Source organism: Hyperoodon ampullatus, assembly GCF_949752795.1.
Source record: "Hyperoodon ampullatus genome assembly, chromosome: 7".
NCBI classification, from domain to species: domain Eukaryota; kingdom Metazoa; phylum Chordata; class Mammalia; order Artiodactyla; family Ziphiidae; genus Hyperoodon; species Hyperoodon ampullatus.
Genome location: NC_136920.1, coordinates 78,084,915 through 78,103,655, shown reverse-complemented (window position 1 = coordinate 78,103,655; position 18,741 = coordinate 78,084,915). Strand labels below are relative to the sequence as shown.

The following is an 18,741-nucleotide window of genomic DNA, read 5'->3' as shown; positions in this document are numbered from 1 at the left end:
ACTAAAACTGAATACACTGAATACTGCAAACTTTATTCCCAACCACTCAGCAAAGTACTACATACCTTTTCAGATATAGGGAAAAAAAGAAAAAAAAGAAAAAGCATACGATTCTTCCTATTTTCATTTCCAAAGATACATCCCAATCTTAATGATCAATCAGCGAGTTAAACGTCAACTATAAACCCAGCATACTGCTGCTATGCAGTGTACTAGAGCAATAGAAGAGAGAGGACCTCAAACCCTCTGTTCCCTCAAATTCAAAGGCAGGCTTCCTGACCCCTCCAGACCACTACTGGACACAGGGAAGGCACACTAATATTTCAGGACCCCAACCAACAGTCACCTGCTTTGTGATTACTTCCATGACACACCCTCACCAACACCACTGAGTTTGCTGCTCCTACGGGACGTTACATGTATTTACTATTTTAACACATACCACAGTGCATCATAATTATGATTGCAGATAGATGTTCTAACAATTTAAAGAGAATGATGACTTTTTTGCTCTTTACATCTTGCTATTTCCCGTCCCATAATATTTCTTGAAGCGAAACCATAAAATATAGACAAACACAAAAAACAGAAAATATACAAAACGTGTGCTTTGCACCTTAACGCAAACTTAAGTAAAATTAGTTCTGACAGTATCCAGCATGACAAACTTCCATGGTACAAATGAGAATGGACCAAGGTTTGAGCAGGTACAGGAGACAATCCAGGCATGAACACCACCAAGGAAAGGTAGACAGGAAGTAACATGGTGTGTAGGAAATCACGAGACCAGTCTGATGGGAAGAGACTTAAACAAGACTGAAACTCACTTTCTAAACCTCCATCTCCAACTGGACAATTCGCAGGACACAGGTGCACCAAAGTGGCCAATTTATTCAATCCCTTTAATATGGAGGAAGAGTTTAAAATTTTACTGGTTTAATTTGCCCCAAAAGCAACTCTCAACAGTTATGGCCTCTGTCGTCGGAGCTTTGTATGAAATTAAGTCAAAGTGTGGAGCTCCTTTGCCTTTTTTTTTTTTCTCCTTAAAAAAGAAAAGAAACAATTGTTCCGAGTAAAAACAAACATATTCCAAAGCATGTGTACATTGAAAAGTAAAGAAACTTTATTAACAACTTCATAAAAACTGACTTAAAATTTTAAAAAGAAAAAAACATGTTTTGAAGTCCTTCCGACTGGAGTCGTGTCTCATAGTGTCCTTTCTTTACAGAAAGTCGTATTATGACACATATGTACAAGGATTAACACCATGACACACTGTACACGGCGGGCCCCGGCGAGCTCACCAGTCGTCGTCTGAGTCCAGGTCTCTGGGGAGGATCCACAACACGGATGAGCCCAGCAGAGTCTGAAGCTCGTTTGTGAACTCCACCAGATCTAAGAGCTCCTTACTTTCTGGATTAAAGGACTCCAGGTCTTTGGGGCAAGAGAATAAGAGACTTGCTGACACTTGCCGGCAGAACTCGGCCTCCGCGATGGTGACAATTTCCACATTTGGGAAATTGCAGCGGAATATGCAGGAGGACATTTGCAGTTTCTTGAGCAGGTCTGAGAGCAACAGCCAGTTACGAGGCCTACACCAGAGAAAGGACAGTGTGGTTTGAGTTTCCGGCAAAATTAGAGGCGCTCCCAACTATGAACTACCCGTCTCCTGGCGGTGAAAGGGCCTGCTACTTCCACTTTGATTACCCCACCCCCACCCCACTTCTCACTGTCCTTAGAAGATCTACTTCTTCTTCTTCTTTTTTTTAAATTTTATTTATTTATTTATTTTTGGCTGCGCTGGGCCTGTTGCTGCGCACGGGCTTTCTCTAGTTGTGGCTCGCGGGCTCTAGAGCGCAGGCTCAGTAGCTGTGGTGCACGGGCTTAGTTGCTCCGTGGCATGTGGGATCTTCCTACACCAGGGCTCGAACCTGTGTCCCCTGAACTGGCAGGCGGATTCTTAACCACTGTGCCACCAGGGAAGCCCGGAAGATCTACTTCTAGCGGGGAAACTCTGGACTCATGTGCATGTGTTAAGAGACCACCTAGGGCGGATCAGCCAACTTAGACAAAAGCAGGAGCAGCGCCCCTGAACGAGCCTCGTTGCAGGCCACCCCAGTGCTGCCTTGGCTCTGGTCACAACTCAGGTCACCCCTCTCCAAGTAAGTGCACCCCGTTCTAGTCACTGGGGAAAACCAGTCTGTATGCCAACCCAAGGGAGATGGCAAACACCTCTTTGACCTCTCCTCTCCTCCGGCCCTCACGGGGAGAGCATGAGAAACACTCGAGGTCACCTGGCTTTCCTTTCCTTTCCCACACCTCCAACCCCCCCCTCAATGCTGCCGGGAGTGAGGCTTTTTCGAGAAGGGAGGTGGTACAATCCTTCCTGATACCCTGCCACGCTTTATGATCTCTATCCCGAATACAATGTCACCACAAAGGCAGACACGTTCCCAGCCTCAGAGTCCAAGGAGGATGCTACTCCTTAAGCACCAGGGTCAACACACAGCAGAGCAAGGTCTCCTGATGTGTTCACTCCGAAGGGTTGGTCATGGGGCACAGTGGCCCGACCGTGGGGACAAGACTCGATCTAAGCAAATCTGAAGACACATAAGATCCCAGGTGCCACATACGGCTTTCTCTAATCTTATACGAGAAGAGGGTACACATCAGTATCGTCCCGTGGACCTCAGGCGCCTTGGAAGGCCCCTATGGTAGCCGTTTGGGGAGGATCCCTTCCCCAAGAGTTTAGTGACTGAAACTGTGCAATTGCAGTCGCTGACTCCCGTGTCCTTTGGGCTCTAGGGGTGTGTTCCAATGAGGGCAGTTGGCTGGGGAGCCCTTGGGGCCAAAAGCCCACCATGGCACGGGCAGGCGGCAGGCATCCTGGTGGGGGGCGAGAGTGCGTGAGAAGGGCTTGGAGATGCAGACAGTGTTGTCTAAGGCTCTGCTGCACCAGTGGCCTGGCCATGGGCAAGTTACCCTTGAACTTCTCCAAGCTTCCACAGGGCTGCTGAGAGGACGCATTCGGATAGCGATGAAAGCCCTCAGCCCAGGGGCCGACATGACCAATACAGAGGTGTCACGGCTGCTAACATCTTAGATGACACATTGCCAAGCACAGACCATTCTCACTTGATGGGTCTGTTCAGTCGGTGGCAGTGGACGATAACACAAGTTTAGATAAAAGTATGGATGACCAACACTTAAAGAGATCTTAAATCAGCCGGAGAACATTCCCCAGCTTAGAGAAGCAGGGACACCCAGGTCAGCTACATCCTCACGCCCCTTGTTAAGACCCCAAATCAGAACCTGGGCCTCAGATGCTCTTGTCTGTACGTTAAGTAGAGTTAAAGAGAAGCTCTCTCCCTCCATCCTCGAGGAACGACACAAAATGCCTCCAATAACCCCACCCTCTATTTTGCCTCACTCCACCCTCTCAGGGCAGAATCAGTCTAAAATTTTCATATTTACTCAAGTTAATGACAGGAACCTGATACACCACCGGCTGCAACCTCCACATTTCAAGAATCAAATAAAACGTTCACCCCACCCCCCCCGAAGATGTTCTGTGTCAACACTGTGCATTAGAATCACTGTTATTAACCTTATTTCTTTGGCTTGTTAAAATATTAATATGAACCACTCCCAGTAAGCAGAGCAGGAATTTATTCAATGTTTTATTACCTTAAGAAAGTTTTCAGACACATCGAAAGCATTTGCCACCAGAAAACACGTTACACTGTTTATACTGGGTAAGTCGTGCCAAGCAGAGAGCCGTCAGGTTCTGAGAGCTGGGAGTAGGCAGAACGTGCACGTGGCCCAACACATGGTCTGCTGGGTAAGGGGGGATGGGATGGGGTCAGAACAGGCCTCCTTGTGACATCTCTCAGGTAACTCATCTGTTAAACCTAAAACGGGGGTCATTCTAGCCGCCCATAAGTGCGAGATGGGTTCTGTAAAACCTTTTATGCCCTTTGGAGGACACGCCAATCAAAGGTGACCACTCGGGCTTCCCTGGTGGCGCAGTGGTTGCGAGTCCGCCTTCCGATGCAGGGGACGCAGGTTCGTGCCCCGGTCTGGGAAGATCCCACATGCCGCGGAGCGGCTGGGCCCGTGAGCCATGGCCGCTGAGCCTGCGCGTCCGGAGCCTGTGCTCCGCAACGGGAGAGGCCACAGCAGTGAGAAGCCCGCGTACCGCAAAAAAAAAAAGAAGGTGACCACTCACTTGGGAGCGAACTAGAATGTTCCATTTGCTTACCACGTGAACCCAATGGGGCATGCTGGTAAACCTGGCCATCGGTGCCCTGTTACTTCAGGTCACTGCAGCAGCTCCCTTCCAAAACAAGAGGAGGAAGAGAAAAGGCACGCCCACGAATGCGTTTCTCCGTTTACATCCCAACCTGCCAGAAAGCCCACAATCCTCTGGGCTCCCAGGCCACCTGCCCCGAGCCCTGGTATCCAGGATACCGCATGAAGCTGCTGCTCTTTTAGCAGGCCCTCACTAGCCAGACTTGAGTGGACGGCTGCAAGCTAATGAGTTGTGTGCCCCAGCCAGGGAGAGGCCCTGTCACGTGGCTCCGGGATCAGTTCTGAACGCCACCAACTGCTGTGCACACATCAATTTACTCAACCCAGGGTTTATTTGCTGTGACAATCATGGCCTTCACCTGGAAACCTTCATCACTACTAGGGCAGATTCAAGGGTACCTAGAAATGAAAGGCCGTCCAAGCTGGTGGGTAAGTCAACTCTCTTCTCCTGGAAGATGGCAGCAAAGGCAGCAGTAGCCCCAAGGCCAGGTCAGACTTTTTGCCACGGGCTGTCCTAACTCAACCACGTTGATCCCACTATTTACACAGTGCTTCTCATTTCCCCAGATGAGGACGTCTTCTGTCACCCACAGGAACCCAGGAGATAGCAGGAAAGGAAGGTAGTACTATCCTCATTCCACACTTGGAAACTGAGGCCCAGAGGTATTAAACCCCAAGTTCAATTAACATGAAGTACTAGACCTATAACTCAGGTCTTTGGTACCTGGTCAGCTGGGAAGATTCAAAAGGCCCAAGAGGGCCCCAGTTAGAGGGATGCAATCCAGCTGTGACGAGCATCCCACAGGCCTTCTCTGTTGGGGGTCAAGTGGGCTAACTACACTCTCCTAGCTAGGAGGGTGATGGCCTCTAAATGGATGGCAACCGTCGCCACCAACACTTTCTCTAACTGAAAGGTGAAGAGGCGGGGCGAGTCTGTCGACGCAACACATTCCTTGGTTTCTTTTCTCCGCTAGAAATAAACGGGAGTGTCTGAAGGGCAGCCCAGCCATTCCCAAGCAAAGTCAAACTGCTTTTGTCGGACAGCTCTCTGTTCAGCGGCTATAAGCCGAATGCCATTACCCGCAAAATGTAACCATAAAGGCCATAAGCCCGCCGTTGTTAGTTAATTAAATGCCTCATTAACTTTTTAAAAAACATGACTTATTCAATTCATAGAAAATTTAACCATCACCGCTAAAGGCACAAGCATGTGCTTGCACACTGGCATTTTAGCCTAAGAAATAGAAGCCTTTTTCCCAGGAGGGAAAGGTTTGAGGTCTTTGGCCACGCAAGTGATGTATTTAACGCGGATCTGAAGCCAGAGTGTGTTTCTAAACTTCCAGAACCAGATTATCATGACATAAAGCTCAGACAGCCTTTATACTGCACATGGTATCTTTGGCTAAGCAGAAGAAAATAACCAAGAATGCTGAAGACAAAACTTCAGGAAAACCCTCCCAAACCACACCCTTATCTGGTTAAGCAAACTGTCCTTCAATTTTAAAAGGTTTAAGCTGCCACATCTCCCAACTGGGCCATCATCCCAACATTTAACATTCTGCCCAGACAAATCCCAGAAAGTTGGATTCAAAGTTGAAAGCGTTCATCTACTTGTCACAATGTTCAGCATCAACACTGGTGATCTGTGGAATCTACATATTGAAATTTACATTTGAAGAAAAAAACAAATCCGACCGTAAACATTCCCAAGGCTTCCTGTGCAATCAAAGGCCAGGTAGCCTAAAAAAGTATGGATCAAGTGCCCCTTGGTCCAGGCCTCAGAGCCACCAAACCAAAATGGAAACTGTCTTAGAGGACCAACGAGGGTCTTTTGACGTCTCTGGTCCCAAAGGGAGGCTGCTGGAAATGATGCCAAGTTCACAGGTGGGGCTCGGAGCCCCGCCCTCCACGGCGGGTGCAGCAGCACCCCGCCCCCCATCTCCAGCACAGAAAAATGCCTTTGCCCTGTGGGCTATTACATCACAATTGCTACTGACAAGTATGGTGGGGGAACTGCACAGGGCATGGAGAGTCATCTGTCTCACAGAGGTTTTGAACTGTAAAAAGGGCAATTCCAGTGTGAGCCAGTCTTGCTGAGGAGCGTGGTGGGCTGTGGAGCACTGCTGGATCGCTACCTGTACGGGTATCAGCTAACCCCTCTGAGGCTCAGTTTCCTCATCCGAGAGTGGGCTAGTACTCGTTACTCCCAAGTGAAGATGTTAAAAGGGTGAAAGGAGTTACCACAGATCACACGGGCTTAGGCAGATATCAGCTATCTTTCGATGTTGCTCTAGCAATAGAGGCTATCACTGTCATCAGCCGTGCTGGCTTGGGATACAGCAGTGTGGACAGGGAGTTTTGGGCAAGGCTCAAGCCCTGCTCCCCGCCCATCAGCCCTCGGCTCCCATGCCCTCTCAGAAAGAGACTGCTCAGGTCTGCCCCACTCCCACCCCTACTCTGCACAGACACTTCCCACCCGCTACCCCACAGGGGCATCACTCTGCCCCAAACAGCACAACTTATTAGAGCTAATAACTACTCTCCTTCTTGCTATTCAGAATCCAAAAGGGCTCAATAAAATTCCCCTGGTCGCCAAGCCCTGGGTTAGGTCAGATTTTATATCAGAGATAAGTGAGCCGGACTGGCCAAAGCAGCCTACCTGCCTGAACGGGAATGGAACATCAGAGAGGCCTGCCTTTCTTTTCACACCACGACTGAACAAGCCACCAAAGAGCCCGCAGTGTGAGCGGGACCAACGCAAACACCCTGCTGGAACACCCAGCCCAGCCCTCCACGTGGAGGGGGCTGGGCTCTGAGACCCAACCTCATCCCCAGCCAGTGTGTCCCCCACCCAAGGAGCAGCAGCCGGCAGATCCTGATCCGGGGCACCCACAAGGATGCTCACCTCGTAGCCAAGCCGGGAGGCCTGCTGTAGGAGGGTCTCGCCCGCGTTCTTATTGACAATAAGTCTCCGCGCTTCCGGTGGCATCGGGCGGGACTGGGTGGTCTCTGGAGGGGAGCTTGAGCATGTCCGCTGCGAGGCCTGGGAAGATGGTAACAATTGCTGCAAACGGTCCAAGGGCTTCTGGTCCTGCTTGGCCGGCGAAAGATCATAGTCGGAACTGGGCTCAGGCCGCTCCTGAGTGGAGGAAAGCACTTTTCCTCCTCTCTGTCTGAGGGAGGCGGGGCACGAGGAAGGGGTTGCATTTTTACTAGCTGGAAACTTCACCACCACCCAGGAGACAGGTCCCCTAGGAAGGGGCAGTGACGTTTTGGGGGGAGGGGTTCAGGAAAAGGAAAGCTTTGTCCCCAGAAGCAGAGAAGTAGGCAGGCGGGATGTGCCTGCACAGGCCCGGGGGGCGGGGGAGAGCCAGGGGCAAGAGGTACCTTGCCATCCGCATTGTCCACGTAGGAGTCCCCTGGCAGCGGCAAGCCCCGCCTGGGCTCCTGAGGGATCAAATGCTTGGTTTTGCACGGTCGCTTCCCGGAGGGTTTCTCGCTGTTGTCGGTGTATTTCTGCGGCAGGGGCGAAGGCTGCCGATCCATTTCTTCGTCCATGCACAGCACATCTGTCAGGGGGAGAAGAAGCGGGCGTTACACAGTTGTAGCCGGTGAGGAAAGAAAAGCCCATTGTTAGCACTGATCGTTGGAGCAGCTTCAGTTTTTAAAGATATACCAATTATGTTTTCAAAGCACTAATATTTTAATTATCCCACATTCAACCGGCAAACAGGCTAACCCACGAAACGCCAAATGGCAAGTCGCTTCAAAGGGCCGCAAGAGAGGGCAGAAGCCAGCCCTTCGTGCGCTCCCGTCCCCACCCGTGGGGGGCCTGGGTGCTCGGGACAGGGCGACTGGGGACAGACAGCCTGAGGCTGGAATGAGGGCACTGACAAGCGCCCGGGGTCACCCAAGACTTCCCTTGCTGCCCAGCCGCGGGCTGGGTGATGAGGAGCAGCCCAGGAAGTCGAGCTCCCGCCTCACTGTCCATTCCATAAGGAAGTGTGCAGGCTGAAAGGACCTCATGAAGAAAACTCCCGGCTCGCCACACGCTACTCTTGTCAACTTGGATGGCGCTCAGGTCCCCTCCAGGGCCGTTTCCCACAGAGGGCGGGTGATCCACCCTCCAGGAGCGCCCCCCGCCCCGTGCGGACCTTGTTCATTGTCACTGCATTTAAGGGACTCCTCCAACCAGCTGCTGTTGCTTTTGGCCTCTGCCCTTTTCCTGCCAGGTTTCTCTTCGGAGATGCTATTGCCCTGGGGGGTGACCGCAGGCTGAACCGCCTGGGTCACTTCCTTCCTGCCCTGCCGGCCAGGTTTGCTCTCTGCTCCCGCCGTTCTCTAAGGTGCAGCAAGCGGCGCTGCTTTCTGGGATGGAGCCCTGTTAATTCAATGCACACCTCAGGTTGGTCAGCTCACTATAATGTGGCTCTTCTAAGCGGTTAGAGGAACTGTTTGTCATTTCCCTCTCAGGCCAGTCAGCTAACGGAGAAATAACTACAAATTAATGAAGAAGCCCCCCGGGGCGGGGAACAAACTGTCTTACACATCACTAACAGGGGTGGGGGAGGGGAGGGGTGTGGTCACTGTGTTGGCTGGAACTTGTCACCAAGTCTCGGGAGGGGGCCTATTTGCCTTTGGCCACCTTTGGGCTCCAGCCCCGGCACCTGGCTTTGGGGGGGTGGGGGGTGGGATGGGGGTGGGGGGTGGGGAGGTGTGAGTGGCTCCCCCCAGGGCTCCAGGGTGGGACTGGAACTTTCCACTGCTCCGCTCCAGGACTTCCGTAGGGTGCCCTGCGGGCCCAAAGCGAAACCGAGCTCACCTTTGGAGACCCGTCTCCGCTTGGCTTTCAGCAGAGAGTCCTCCGGGAGCACAGTGGTCTCAGTGTGGTTCCTATCGCCAGAGACCTTGCGCTTTCTGTTCAGCCGGAGGGTGGGGCTGCGTGACGCGTCCGGGGCCACCTGGTCGGCGGGGGACTCTCTGGGGGGCTCCGTGTCCATGTCCTCAGGAAGATCACTGTCTTCTGGGGCTTCGAAGGGGTCAGGTTTGCTTCCATCATAACACTCCCCTAGGGGAGGGGAGACAACCCGGAAAGGAGGGAACAAAGGTCACCAGGAACAGGCAGGACCCCCATGCCCAAGGCAATCTGCTACCAACAGACCACCCCCCTTTGGAGACCAGGGGCCTCACACGCTGGAAGCACAAAACCCTCAGAAAGACGTCCCAAAGGAAGGACAGCTGAACACAACCAGCAAAGAAAGCAGAAAATGAGGCGTGTAGCCCACTCACAATCCATCCTTCAAGGGTCAAGGTGAGGCATCTACACCATCCCTCTACAGGCATGTGAGATAACTGCCTAACTGCTTAACTCTCCAAGGTGGCTTACTTTTAAAGGGGGGGTGAGTGACCTCACAGTAAGATCCAACCAATCAGGGCGGAGCTACAAATGACTATGGAAACAGCTGCTAGTAAACAAAAAAAGGCTGATGTCATCAAGAGACCAAGTAGCCCCCAACTGCCATCTACACAGACATGGCACCAATGTTCACTTGGGTCAGCAGGGGCGAGGGTGAAGAACAAGGGTAGGGAAAGAATGGTGGGAGGCTGGGAAGCTGGGGAGACCAAGGCAAGAGGAGCCTGGCAAAGGGAAAGGAAAGGCTTCCTGGTGCACACACAAGGGTCAAGGGCAATTTCAAAGAACTCAACCAGATTGCTACAAGTCCGTCTGTCCTCCTTCCACACCCGTGGGGGGAAAAGCATTTCACTGCCATCGAGGGGCTGCTCCTATTTCCTGTCTAGGAAGAAGGCCCTCAGTGACACCAGTCACCCACCTGGCACGTCTCCACGCCTTCCTTCCCAGGCAACAAGCATCTAAGGACATTTCAAAGACAAGACTCCAACCCCCTTCATGGGGGTGGGGTGGGGGGGCGGCGGGCAGGGCTGAACTGCTCACACCCCAGCTCCGCCTGTGTTGCTCCTGCCCCCTCTGCTCAATCTAGCATCCACTTGGGGCTTTTCCTCCAATCACCCCAGCCTAACATCACTCCTCACTTTTGCTCTAGCCAAAGAAACAGTTCAACTGCTTTGCTAGTCACATTGTTTCTAACACACAAATAATTCCATAATGATCACTGTGCTGTTAAAGAGTTCCCCAGGGGCTCCCCTGGTGGCGCAGTGGTTGAGAGTCCGCCTGCCAATGCAGGGGACACGGGTTCATGCCCCGGTCTGGGAAGATCCCACATGCCGCGGAGCGGCTGGGCTTGTGAGCCATGGCCACTGGGCCTGTGCGTCCGGAGCCTGTGCTCCGCAACGGGAGAGGCCACAACAGTGAGAGGCCCGCGTACCACAAAAAATAAAAAAAATTTAAAAAAAAAAAAAAAAAAGAGTTCCCCGAAGATGACCCTGTGTCCATCACTGGCCGGGGGTGGGGGTGGGTGTATGAGTTTGGTATTTCATTAACACCTGAGCTAAGCTCCCACAGCCCGTTTTTCTAGATGAAATAATGGACACACCCCTCACATGCTGCTCGCATTCCTCCTCCTCTCCCTAGACCACTTCAAGTATCACTCCCGCTTCTGCCCAGCCGGCTGGTCCCCTGATCAGCCTCTCTTGGGGGCATTCCCAGCATTTAATGGCAGTCAGTTGTGGGGATGAACCTCACCCTGGCCTGGGCTAGCCTGACCTGTGTTCTCAATGGTGGAACACACTTAGCTTTTCTCCAAGGGTATCCCAAGGTGGGACAGATCCCCATCTACTCTTGCCGGAATGGTGGAATCACCCCAACCGCGAGGGTCTCCCCAAACTCCTGGCCTGTGCTTACGGGTGATGCAGCCCAGGCTACCGCAGGCCCGGTGAAGACGGCGTGCTGCAACTCTCACTCCGGCTGCTCTGTGACCCTCTTAAACACTCGGGCAGGAATGGTGCCGCTTTACAACTCGGCCCCCTTCACTTGTAAAGTGGGAATGTTACTGCTAGCCTCCCTCCAGGGTGGGCTTCATAATCACAGGCCGGGCTCAGCACAGAGAAAGGCTGGAAAAATCCCTTTAACCAAAAGATGCCGAGACTTTCAGACCAGCCTGAATCTCAGGCCTGAAATGTAGGAAATTTTAAGAGGTGAGCCCTGCTGGTTACACCATTGGACTTCTCTGGTCCAATCTGGTCCAATCAGCCTTCCCTAAAAGCTCCGTGGGAGGGGATCCGTGGAGGAATGGAAGGGCTACCTTAAGAACCCCCATGTCCAATTTGAAAGTTTCTTTTTCCAAACTAGGTCCATCCACCCTTCCCCCAACCCCGGAGCCTTTTAGGGCAAAGATCTCAATTCCCCTCAGCTAAGGCCCCCCAAGACCTTACGCTAGTGTGACCTTACCCAGGCCAGTAATAACCCTGAAGGACACCCATCCCGACTGCCCAAGATACCCATGGCCACCAGCTATGGGGTGGAGGCTGCGTGTCACTTGGAGTTTCTCAAAGACTGTTCTAACCACGACCCACAGGAGGATTACCCTTGAGGGCAAAGGAGATGGGGAGATAAATAGATACACAGGGATCCTAACCATCAGGCTTTGCCATCATTGCTACTTTTGGCCCTTCTAAAAGTGGGAAGCCATGTGCCCTTGGTCACCCAGTCTAAGCAAGATGTGAACGTGGTCCCTGCAGCATGGTCCTATGACTCACAGCACATATATCCCAAATTCATTATGGTTGTACCATAGCATCACCTCACAGAAGCATCACCACAGCAACATTTACAAGTCACTGTGGCAACAAAGCACCCTCACCACTGTTGAGCCATGCCCAGTGAGGCCTAAACAAGGTGAGAGGGTTCTGAGTCGCTGGAAGGCTCCCCAGGATTAAAATCCCCTTCTCTGTAGCTTAACTATAATAGCACCTCCAGTCAGCGCTAACCTTGTTAAAAGTTACACCCGCTACACAAGGAGTGCAGGGGATCTCTGTTCCAAAGTAGTTTACAAACGTGCAGGTGCTCAGCTGGAAGAGAAGTTCCCTGAGCAAAGAAGTTTCATGAAGCCCCTCGACTGAGGCTTCCTCCAGCTCCTGGCCAGGCACTGCCACTGAGCAGGTCCTAGGCCTGTCCCAGCCAAGTGGTTGGCAAGGGAGATGGTTACTCCAAGTTTGAGAAGGAAGGGACCAATGCCTCCTTGCCCCACCCCATCTTCAAATGCCACTGAGGGTTCCTAGTGATGAACTTCCAAGTCTGAGGAAACTCCAAACTCATTTGGTGAACTTCCAAAATAAAAATTTCACTCAGCCACCCATGTGATCATAAAGAATAAATGAGTATCTCGGCCACTGTGTTTTCAAGTTAATTCCTTTTTTTAAACAAGCCCCTAGCAACAAGATGCACCCGCACCAGGACAACCAGGGCCGCGCAAACAGCACCCACCACCTTAGAAGCTCCTGGGCCCTCCATGGGTAGGGGCTGCCTCAGAAGGGGGAAGGCATCTTGAAGGCGTCCTGGACCCTCTCTGTGACCCCTGCCCGCCCCAAATCCCCGCCTCAGCTCCCATGTGCTCACAGCTCGGCTCTCGGCCACACCGACACCCATGAGAAGGACCTGAGCCCGTATCAGCTCAAGACATGATGGCCCAAGAACAAGAAGGCCCATTCATATCCAGCTGAATGGAATGAACACCTGCTGTGCCTTGGATGTGGAGGCCGCAGTAAGAACAGTGGCCCCTTCAGGTCACCTTTCCTGACCAGCTATTTACAAACCCCACGTCTCTACAAGACAGAGGGTGGATGGGGAACCCACCTCCATTGCCCCAACCTTTCAAACGGAGCCCCTCACCTTCCCCAACCCTTCTCCTGCCCTCCCATGGTGGCGATTCATGGCTCACTGGGCCATGTCCCGGGTGCTCCAGGAAGAGACCCGTCGGTCGGTCTGAGATGGGAGGCAGGCGGTGGGGGGAGGGGGCTTTCGGAATCATCTGGGGCTCAGGCCCTGCTCCCCATCAGCCACACCGAGTTCTCGTCTCCACGCTCAGCAGGAAAGACTGGGAAGGACGCACACAAACGTCTCTGGGAAGAAGGGCGGGTGAGGCCACTGAGACGTGAAGGGCAGCGGCCACCCTGGGTTTGGCCACGTTGCTGGAGAAAAGGGCGAGAAGACTCGAGGCCGGTTAACTGCCCGCTCCCTTCCTCCAGCCTCCCTCACCGTCCACCCACAACAGGCAGATCCCCTCCTCAGAAAAGTGCGTCCCCGTGAACTTGGCCTTGCCCGCTTTTATCACATCTCTCTGAGAAACTTCCCCAGGAGCTGAGTTATGAGGCCACTCAGGAGGGTAAGGGCTGCGTGTCCGCTGTGAGCACAGGCAAGGAGGGAGGCCTTCTTGCTGCTTCACTCCAGGGTGGCCTGGACCCTCCGTTTTTCATTCCAATCCCGAGGGGGAGGAGCTCGGAATCGTCTACTCCAGGCACCTCAAGAGCCCCATCCCTCGGGTAAGGCCGCCACTGACTAGCCCCAGAAATCCCCTTCTACGGGAGCCACGTAGGACACACCGGTCCCGGTGTGGCTTACCCAGAACCCTGGCCACAGGCCTTTGTCTGACCCCAAAGATGAGCTGGGGGAGGGCAGTGCTCCAAGCAGCAGAGAGAAGCACACGCTGTTGCTGACCACAATTTTCCCGAACTGCATCAGGCACCCACGACCTAAGCGTGCGGGCGAACGCCGACCCTACGACTGGGTCCAAGGGCCTGGGCCTCCCAAACGTGCCCACCACCCCTGACTGTCCCGTCTCAGGAGGATTTCACGCCCACCCTGTCCTCGACGCTCACCTAGGTGCCCTCACTCACCATCACCGGTGAGGTTTCTGGGGTCCGGAGCAGGCTGCAGGCCACAAGCACGCACACTGAAGAAAGCGGGAGAAAGACCTCCACTTGCTGCCAACACATCTCATTAGCCCAGGAAGTCTCGAGGGCAAAGCCCGAAGTCAACCCCAGTGGGGGAGCAGCTGATGGGACCGCAGAGTGTGACTCGAGGCAAACACTAGCTTTCTCTCCAATTTGGCCTCCAAAACATAATACACCCCGTCTGGTAGGAAGAACGCCCTCGTTTATCCCACGCCCTTGGAGCGTGCTGTCAACTCCTAATGACTGCAAACAAGCCTGCCACAGAAAATAATTATGCTCATCTTTCTGGTGCCTTCATCAGCCCTCATCTCATTTGAACGAAACCTCTGCCTTTGGAGGGAGAATCCGAGTACTCTCCACTCCCTCCCACAGGAGACTGTCACTCTGGAGGGTCTGGCTCTGGCTGCAAGTGTCATTCCCCTGCTACCAAAAACCCGTATCCGTACCTGCTACAAAACAGAACACATACCTGCTACGCTGGAGGTCTTGCACTGCCATTCCTCTGCTCTACTGTATCAGACTATTACTAACTACAGGACTAGCATTTCTCCGGAAAAAGGAGATGCGTGCCAGGAAACAACATTTCATAGGTGCTTCACTCCTGGATGCCGCAACGCTCAAAAGGACAACCAGCCTTGCAATCCACAGCTGGGAAGGGTGGCCAGAGCAGCCCGTTCTCCGAACAGCCAGCACCCAGACGCTGGGCCGTCGGAAGCGTATTGTTTCCTCTCACCTCCCTCGGCACTGGGAGCGGAACCGCCCCGTTCCCACCGACGTGGTACCACACGCGAGCCGCCTGGGTTCACTTACATCTCTCACTGTCGTTCTGGTCGGCAATGGCCTCCTCCAGGGCGACCGACTTTGGCTTTTTGTCCTGACTTCCTTTCAGCCTTTCCCAGTCAGCGGGGCTGAATTTGCGCACCTCGGAGTCTTTGGTCGTGGGGTGGCCACCTTCTCGCTCTTTCATCTCCAACTCTGAGAAGCACATCACTGCACGCTACAAAGAGAACGGAGATGGAAAAAAGACGCACCTTACCACCAAAGCTATTTCACTGCCCTTACCTTAAAGGAAAGTATCTTCAAAGAAAAGTTTGCCCAAAACCAACCACAATTTATGATACAACTGAGGTATTTTAAAATTGAACGATAAAAACGTAAGAGTGTCTATGTGTAACTAGTCACACACTCTTTATTCGTAAAGCCATATGTATGTAGAGATATATGTGGTGTGTATGTATAGCCATACATACACTGTGGCATAGAGACAGACATTCTCTTTCGAAGGTAAATAAAACAAAACAAAAACACAACGCAAAGAAAGCGAAACAAAAACACAACAGAAAAGAAAACAAATGCACAATGAATGAAGACGACCATGGCCCACAAACTTCCCTTTGTATATTTGGAAATGAAATTTAACTCAAAAGGTTTATGGAAGATTCTAGCAATAAAAATGTGAAGAACTGACCTCACAGTAAGCAGCGGGTAGACATAAAATACTGTCCTCTTGTAATCCTTCCATCTATGTAATTAAAATGGGCACTCAATGGATCATTTAGATAACTTCATCCATTTTTATAAGCATAAACCAATTTTTTTCTTAACACTGCAAAACAATTTGGCTTTATTTGTCTTTTAATTAAAAGTAAAATATCTTAAGGAAATTCCTATACAACATCTATCATTCACTAGCAAGTTAAATACATACTCTAACCCTTTAAGCAAGGTTTGTGTTTTTGTTTTGTTTGTTTGTTTGTTTTTTGGGTGGAAAAAAAATTGCACGAATCTCACAGACATGCGGCCGCTACACACCTCCACCAAGTATCACGTAAGGCATTCTAAGCAGCGCTTTTAGGTGTATTTGTTAACGTACAGTAACGGCAGAGAAATCAAAGCGATTGATAGGTAAATGTCATGCAGTCTTTTAGACATCCTTCGCAATAATTAAAACTTCCGTTATCAGCATTCGAGTGGAGTTCGCTTAAAATCTACAGAATAACTTAAAGTATCCACTTACGTCCCCTTACTGGACACATTTCAAACATTTAAATTATCCTAAGCTTCATTAACCAAATCAGCCCGGTGTCCTGCCCTATCATACCCCCGGCCCCCTCCTCTTCACACATTAAAAAAACCTGACAACTGGTCAGGCTCCTGAAATTCGGGTTGCGGGGGGCTCACCTGCAATGCCCGCTGCTCCCGGCCGAGCTGACTGGAGTCTGCGTACAGTCCGGTAGCGACACACTTGAACCGGTCACCCACGTAACCAGCGGAGTTTGCGATTCTCTTTGCCAGCTTAGATGGCTTCGGGTTCAGAACTTTGCCATCGGTTCATCCTGCCTCGTCAGCTCCGTCTTTGGTGTAGGTGGGGGTGACGTCCACACTCGGTGGGGCACTGCCCACGCAAAATGGTTTGGGATCCTCTTGGGTTTTCCCGAAAGTGACCGCAGAGCCGTCGCTCCCCAGGGTCGGCTCCAGGAATGGAGTCGAGACCGGCGTCGCCAGGTTCTCCTTGTTGGTTACCGCTGGAACATTCTCCTTGCTTAAGCCGGAAACTGGCTGGCCCGGAGCCTGTTTGAAAGTATAGGCTTCGTGGAAGTCACTCATGCGCCCCAACTCCTCTCTCAGGGCAATGAAATCCCGGTGTGGCTGTAGGGCCACATTTTACTTTTTTATTTTTAATATATGTTCACATGTTTCCATAAAGGATCCAAGGTGGCCCATAACGTAAGGACACACAATATTAGCTTTAAAAAAACATGAAAAAAAAAAAAAGGGAAATCATGATCCTGGAAATGGGTTGCATCCTTTTAAGTGGTGAGAATAACAGAATGAGTGAGCCAAAGATTTGGGAAAGGATCTCACATTTCCAAATGTCCAAATCTTAAAATTGCACCAAGTGGGAATGTAGCTGTGGCGATATTAACCTGAGAGAGCTCTATGATCGTTGTCTTTACTCATCACTTGGTTGCAAGGTTATAAATGACAGGGTAAGTGAAGGAGGGCAAGTAGACAGATAAGAGTCATTTCCTGATTCTCAAAAGAAGGGGCATCACCTAGGGAAGGGTACTCCAAAATCCTACAGGAATCATCTGGATACACTAAATTTTCTAGGTGGCAAAAGTATCTCATTTGACCCTAGCAGCCAGATGGAACTTAGAAATCTGTAGTGAAAAGCTACTCAACTGAATGCAAGTCATATGACTAGGAGCATGTCAGTGAACAGTTCAAGTGAAGATGCTGTGGAAGAGCACTTCACCTTGTGTCTGAGCGTCCTCAGAATGTGCAATGGGAGACGCAGGACCTGCTCTGTCTCACAGTGACCCTCCAACCTCTAAACTCATCTTTCCTGGGAAGCTGAATTCAAAAAGTCAATTTTAAAAAAAGATAGGGCTTCCCTGGTGGCGCAGTGGTTGAGAGTCCGCCTGCCGATGCAGGGGACACGGGTTCGTGCCCCGGTCCGGGAAGATCCCACATTCCGCGGAGCGGCTGGGCCCGTGAGCCATGGCCGCCGAGCCTGCGCGTCCGGAGCCTGTGCTCCGCCATGGGAGAGGCCACAACAGTGAGAGGCCCGCGTACCACAAAAAATAAATAAATAGATAAATAAATTTAAAAAAGATAAAAGTCTCTAGTAGAGAAATTTTATCAGAGCCTAGTATTAAGAGCTGTAGAGCCACAAGTTTCCCATGATACAGCCTTAGCAGAGGCTGTTAAGGCAGTGACAGAAAATTTGTACCGTGGGAAATAGCAGAAGAGTTTGCCTACAATTCACGAAAATGATCCCTGCACTTGGCCTGAAGGAAATCAGCAAAATTTGTAACAGCTTGTGTATTTGTATGCGGGACTGAGAATGAATTTAATTTTTTAATTTCTCTGAATTATCACATAAGATTCAGAAGATGCTCTCTCTGCCTAGAAGCCACCCCACTGGGATAACTATGCCTGTGGAGTTCCTTTGCCTATGACTCCTACTTGCTAACAGACTGGCAGCCTGGCCCCAGGGCCTGGTCGCTGCTCCCAGTGCAATGGTGGATATGGTGTCAACGCTTGCAAAATCAAAGCCCCTTACATCCTCTCCATGCCTCTGTCCCACCCCCCACCCCACTCACCATTGATGTTCAGGAAGGGGAAGGTGACCTGGATGGGAACATGGTGCTGTGACTGGTCCAGCTCATCTTCCTCATCTTCTTCATCCACATCATTATCTTTCTCATCCCAAGGAGCAGATCCAGTGGATCCTACCTGAGAAACACACACACACACACACAAAGGTCAAAAGTGAGGCGCTCACGTTGCACTGTCATCCCTGCAGCTGACCCACTGTTCAAGCTAGGCACTGCCAGCACACAGGTTCCTTGGGTTCAGTGTGCACCCTCAATGCCAAAGAGTGGGAACCAAGGGTGTTCACCCCACTCCCAGCTCCTCCTACGGAGCCCCAGTGCAAGCTCTCATCCCCTCCCCTATCCAGGAGCTGCAGACCCTACTCCCTTCTCCTAGAAATCTTTTAATTCCTACTCTAAACCCCTTGCTACACATTCGCATCCCTTCTAAGGACCCAAGGAG

At 51.5% G+C, this 18,741-nt stretch overlaps 3 protein-coding genes across 3 annotated transcripts in view; all 3 read right to left on the bottom strand.

Moving 5' to 3' along the window:
* LOC307055622 (BCL-6 corepressor-like) overlaps nt 1-18,741 on the bottom strand; it is a 792,095-nt gene that overhangs the window by 426,118 nt on the left and 347,236 nt on the right. Inside the window, 1 exon segment of the mRNA XM_079707827.1 lies at nt 16,702-16,827. Within this exon segment, the coding sequence (XP_079563953.1) occupies nt 16,702-16,827 (126 nt within the window).
* On the bottom strand, nt 1,102-8,580 carry LOC307056295 (BCL-6 corepressor-like). The gene is made up of 4 exons (XM_079708926.1): nt 8,466-8,580; nt 7,699-7,880; nt 7,217-7,402; nt 1,102-1,592 (listed from the first exon to the last, which is right to left on the bottom strand). Exons 2-4 carry the CDS (start codon nt 7,867-7,869, stop codon nt 1,584-1,586), a joined length of 366 nt encoding a protein of 121 aa, XP_079565052.1. The 5' UTR covers nt 7,870-7,880; nt 8,466-8,580; the 3' UTR covers nt 1,102-1,583.
* Nucleotides 8,485-16,483, bottom strand: LOC307056294 (BCL-6 corepressor-like). The gene is made up of 5 exons (XM_079708925.1): nt 16,360-16,483; nt 15,647-15,700; nt 14,989-15,175; nt 9,134-9,379; nt 8,485-8,692 (listed from the first exon to the last, which is right to left on the bottom strand). Exons 2-5 carry the CDS (start codon nt 15,698-15,700, stop codon nt 8,601-8,603), a joined length of 579 nt encoding a protein of 192 aa, XP_079565051.1. The 5' UTR covers nt 16,360-16,483; the 3' UTR covers nt 8,485-8,600.

What these genes read in the sequence shown, in the direction of transcription:
- LOC307056295 (XM_079708926.1), bottom strand. Translation starts at nt 7,869, where the DNA reads ATGGACGAAGAAATGGATCGGCAGCCTTCGCCCCTGCCGCAGAAATAC. An exon ending in TGGACAATGCGGATGGCAAG is followed by an intron (nt 7,403 to 7,698) that starts GTACCTCTTGCC and finishes CCGGCCAAGCAG; the next exon opens with GACCAGAAGCCCTTGGACCG.
- LOC307056294 (XM_079708925.1), bottom strand. Translation starts at nt 15,700, where the DNA reads ATGGAAGGATTACAAGAGGACAGTATTTTATGTCTACCCGCTGCTTAC. An exon ending in TACCCGCTGCTTACTGTGAG is followed by an intron (nt 15,176 to 15,646) that starts GTCAGTTCTTCA and finishes TTCTCTTTGTAG; the next exon opens with CGTGCAGTGATGTGCTTCTC. An exon ending in CCAGAACGACAGTGAGAGAT is followed by an intron (nt 9,380 to 14,988) that starts GTAAGTGAACCC and finishes CCCCTCCCCTAG; the next exon opens with GGGAGTGTTATGATGGAAGC.